This window comes from Paroedura picta, chromosome 9, assembly GCF_049243985.1.
Source record: "Paroedura picta isolate Pp20150507F chromosome 9, Ppicta_v3.0, whole genome shotgun sequence".
Taxonomy (NCBI): Eukaryota; Metazoa; Chordata; class Lepidosauria; order Squamata; family Gekkonidae; genus Paroedura; species Paroedura picta.
Window position 1 is genome coordinate 86,907,535 of NC_135377.1, and position 4,700 is coordinate 86,912,234.

A 4,700-nucleotide genomic window follows, 5' to 3' on the forward strand; every position below is an offset into this window, starting at 1 on the left:
AATCCGCCTGAAGCCACCCCGGTGGAGCTGCTGTGCCTGGCACGGTCGCCGGTCAAGGTGGATGCGTTGGGAGCGGTTCTGACCAGGTATCCAGATCAGGGTGCTGCCCAATATATTCTGTCGGGATTCACTAGGGGTTTTCGTATTCCCTTTACAGGGGAAAGGGTGGCCACCACTTGCATTAATTTGAAATCAGCCAGAGCTGCTCCTCAAATTGTCAGGGACAAGATTAATAAGGAGATGTTGGCAGGTCGCATAGCAGGCCCCTTTGACAGGCCGCCCTTGAGCAATCTTCGAGTGTCCCCCCTAGGGGTAGTGCCAAAAAAGGATGCAGGCCAATTTCGGTTAATTCACCATCTATCTTACCCCCGGGGGACTTCAGTGAATGATGGCATTCCGCCGGAGCTATGCACCGTGCGCTATGCCTCTTTCGATAGGGCAGTGGAAATTGTTAGGGCCTGTGGCCCAGGGGCACTGATGGCAAAATGTGATATCCAGTCTGCCTTCAGGCTCCTCCCAGTCCACCCGGGGGACTTTAATTTGTTAGGTTTTAAGTTTGAAGGACAATGGTATGTGGACAAAGCCATGCCGATGGGCTGCGCGATCGCTTGCGCTGCCTTCGAGGCTTTCAGTACCTTTTTGGAGTGGGCCGTCAGGGATGCGGGGCGCTTCTGGGAGGCCACCCATTATCTGGATGACTTCTTTTTTGCGGGCCCCCGGGGGTCCAGGGCATGTGAGAGCCGCCTGGCTCACTTTCAACATATGGCCAAGCACCTGGGGGTGCCCTTAGCACCCGAAAAGACCGAAGGGCCTACATCCAGCCTTGCATTTCTAGGGATTCAGTTGGATTCGGTTCAGGGGGCCTCTAGGCTACCGGTCGAGAAACTGGCCACTCTGAGGGAGATTCTGCAGGTGACTCTGGGTAAAGAAAAGGCCATGCTCAGGGAGCTCCAGGCCCTCCTCGGCCATCTAAACTTCGCCTGCCGTGCGGTTACAGCGGGCAGGGCATTCTGTGCGCGCCTGGCCAGGATAACTGCCGGGGTTAGGGGGCCTGGGCACCACATACGGCTCACGTACGGGGTGAAGGAGGACCTCAGGGTGTGGCAGCAGTTCCTGACTCATTTCAATGGGGTGGCCATCTGGCAGACGCCTATGGAGTTAGGGAACACCCTGCAGGTGCATTCGGATGCCTCCGGCAGCATGGGGTTTGGCCTGTTCTACAATAACAAGTGGTGCGCACAGAGGTGGCCCGACCATTGGGGGGCAGAGACTCGCAGGGATTTAACCTTTCTGGAGTTTTTTCCGATTTTGTTGGCCGTAGTCCTTTGGAAAGAGGACTTTGCCAACAAACGGGTACTCTTTTGGTGTGACAACCAAGCGGTTGTTCAGGTTCTTAACAAGCAGAGTTCCAGGTCAGAGCGTGTTATGCGCTTGGTCCGGCGACTCGTGCTTACCTGTCTTTCCTTTAATATCAAGTTCACAGCCCGACATGTGGCTGGGGTTCAGAACGAGGTCGCAGATTCTCTATCTCGTCTTCAGTTCGACAGGTTTTCGAGGCTCGCCCCGGGGGCCAGGAAGGAGCCAGAGGAGTTCCCGATCGACCTGTGGGGGCTTGGCGAAGAGTGATCCTCCAGGCAGTGCTGGGTTCGATGGCCCCCTCAACACGGCGGGCCTACGAGGGGACAGCGAGGGGTTTCCTGGACTTCGCCAAGGCCTGTGGACACCGTTCTACCTGGCCTATGGAGGAATCAGTTCTTCTGCAATACTTGGCTGAGCTGCGGGAAAAAGGGGTTGCCCCCGGCACCATGAGAGTTCACCTGTCCAGCCTTTCCTTTTTTAGTAAAGCCCTGGGGCAGTGGGACCCAGGTTCCTCTTTCCTGGCCTGCAGGGCAGTGGAAGGTTGGAGGAGGATGGCCCCTCCGCGGAGGGACAGTAGGCGGCCAATCACGGCGCGGCTATTACGACAAGTGGTGCGCCAACTACCGTTGGTTTGCCTCAGTCGTTTTGAAACGGTCTTAGCCGCAGCTGCGTTCACAGTAGCCTTTTTTGGGGCATTTCGATGCAGTGAACTCCTTGCTCCAGCACGTTGGTCGGCTTCGAGCCATGCTGTAGCCATCAATGATGTGGAAGTGTACAGGGAACACTTGGTCATTACGCTGCGGCATTCTAAAACTGACCAGAGGGGAAGGGGTTCTCGCATTACTTTGCACAGGTCCCATCACAGGGAGATTTGCCCAGTGCGCAACATGCAGGCCTATCTATCAGTTCGCCCTTTAGGGCAGGGGGGCCTGTTCGTGCACCAAGATGGAACGAGCTTCTCAAGGTACCAATTTGGAGCTGTGCTAAAAAGATGCTTGCGCGGGATGGGAGTTTGCACGAGGTTTTACAGTGCACATTCCTTTCGCATCGGGGCTGCCACGCAGGCTCACAGGCAAGGGGCTTCACCACGGCAAATTATGAGGCTGGGCAGGTGGAGGTCTGGGGCTTATAAGGGCTACGTCCGGCCAGTGCAAGGAAGTAACCTCTGACTTGTTTCAGGGCTGCTGCCACCCCGCCAGTGGGTGCTGATCGTGGGTCACAGTTACGTGTACTGGGCACGGCGCTATGCTGAGGACTCCGGATGGACTGAACAGTTGGGCCTGGAAGACCACTTGGCTTTTCGTTGGCTTGGATATCGTGGAATGAGGTGGCATGCCTTATGGGACGTGGTTTCCGGAGCAGTTTTCGAGTTCGGGACTCCCGCAGTTGTTCTTATTCATTTGGGAGGTAATGACTTGCCGAAAGCAAAGGGCGTGCAGCTGATCAAGAGCATCACCGGTGATCTTGAGGCCTTGAACCTCCGGCTGCCACTGACGCAAGTCATCTGGTCAAGCATCGTTGAAAGGATGGTGTGGCGAGGAGCCCGTCACACGGGGCGTGTGAATAAGACTGTTCGGAAAGTTAACAAGGCGGTGGCCAGGGCAATTGCGTCCTGGGGGTGTTTGGTGGTTGATCATGGGGGCATTTCAAGTTTATGTTCAGAGTTCTATAGAGCTGACGGGGTTCACTTGGATGTTAAGGGGCTGGACAGATGGCTACAGGGAATTCAGGCCACTCTTCAAAAATGGTGGAAGGGAGCGAGGTTGGCGGGAACGAGGCCCTGAGGGGCCTGCGTTCTGGTGGCGGAAATGGCACGGTGAAGGAGCCTCTTTGGGTAGTTCGGTGAGGGTCATCGGACTTTAGGTAAGGGGCCTCAGGCTTGAGGCGGCTTGGAGCGAGCTAGGCCAACCCAAAAGGGAGGCTGGATGCCCGCTGAGCCAGGTGGCCTGTGTGTCAGAGGAGGTCTGCGCCTCTCTCTGGCATACAAGGTTGGAACACTTCCCTTGGGAGAGGCCCTGCGTCCGGGGGATGACCTGCTTCACAGTCAATGTGAACAGGGGGCATCCAGGAACGCTGGGCCGGAAAGTGGCGGTCATACCGCCTGGTTAGGCTCCTTCAACCGTGCACATTTTGTTGCCAACCTGGCATGTGTTAATAAATAAAAGCTGTGGCCATGTTTGAAAGCCATCTGGTTGTCCGTGTCCTCCTTCCGCCCCCACATCAGACACGCCTGCAAGTCAAAACTCCATTCCCACACCTTGTATTAGTGAGCAGTGTGAAAACATGTCATTTACAGAAAGATTCTGATGTTAGCTATGCCCAGGTTCCACCCTCAAATCTACGGAGTTTTCCAATTTGGAATGGAAATAATATCTCTGCTGGGAGCCAGTGTGAAGTCATGGTTGAGGGGAGGACTCTAAACTAGAGAACTTTGACTCCCCACTCTTGAAGCCTGATGGGTAATCTTGGACCAGTCATAGTTCTGTCACAACTCTCTCAGCCCCACCAACCTCAGAAGGTGTGTTTTTGGGTGAAAGGAAAGGCCATTGTAAGATGTTTGAGACTTGTTAAGGTAGAGAAAAGCAGAGCAATTTAACACAAATGGAGTACTGGGAAGGTCAGTAGGTAGAGTGGTTAGATGGGAGAAGACTCCCATTTGGGCCTGAAAAGGAGATAGATCTAGTGAGATAATTCTCCTACCCAGTTAAAATAGGGAGATAGCTCTAAAGAGTGAAGAGATCCCTTGTCTGGCATGTTTAGAAATTGCCTTTAAATCCTGAGGAGTTAGTAAAAGAAATCATCAAGAAGAGTACTGGTGGGGAAAAATAATATAAGATATATTGCTATATCAGCTTAATGTACTAATTCATAGCCCTGTAAATAAAATATGTAGTAACTTTCTCTTTTCTTGTATTGCCCTCTTATGAATAAATTTAAAAAATTAATAGTACTGGTGCGATTAGCAAAGGCATTTGAGTACTAGACAGAGTATCCCTGCCTTTTGGAATCAAAAGAACTAAATATGCTCAAGAATATACACCAGAGTGTTTGAGAAACACTGAGACAAATACCTTTTATTGATTCTAAATCACTGTGAAAAGTTTAAGAAACTCTTAGTTGCTTTAAATATATGCACTATAGTCTGTGCCTATACTGATTTATCTCAGAGTTCATTATTGATTTACCTCAGACCTTTTACCCCTGATTTCACCTGACTTTCCCCCCCCTCTGTGTTGAATAAAATGCTTTGTTGTTTTTGAACTTTAAAAGGCCTCCTGAGTGTCATTTCAGTATATGTTGAAGAGGGAAGCCTTTTCTCTCCCCTCAATTTCTTGGGCTGA

At 52.1% G+C, this 4,700-nt stretch overlaps 1 protein-coding gene across 1 annotated transcript; it reads left to right on the forward strand.

The window, feature by feature from the left end:
* The first annotated feature begins 1,649 nt into the window (after positions 1–1,649).
* LOC143844177 (integrase/recombinase xerD homolog) lies at positions 1,650–2,528 on the forward strand. Its single transcript, XM_077351176.1, has one exon. The coding sequence runs from the start codon at positions 1,650–1,652 to the stop codon at positions 2,526–2,528; it is 879 nt and encodes a 292-aa protein (XP_077207291.1).
* The last annotated feature ends 2,172 nt before the right edge of the window (positions 2,529–4,700 follow it).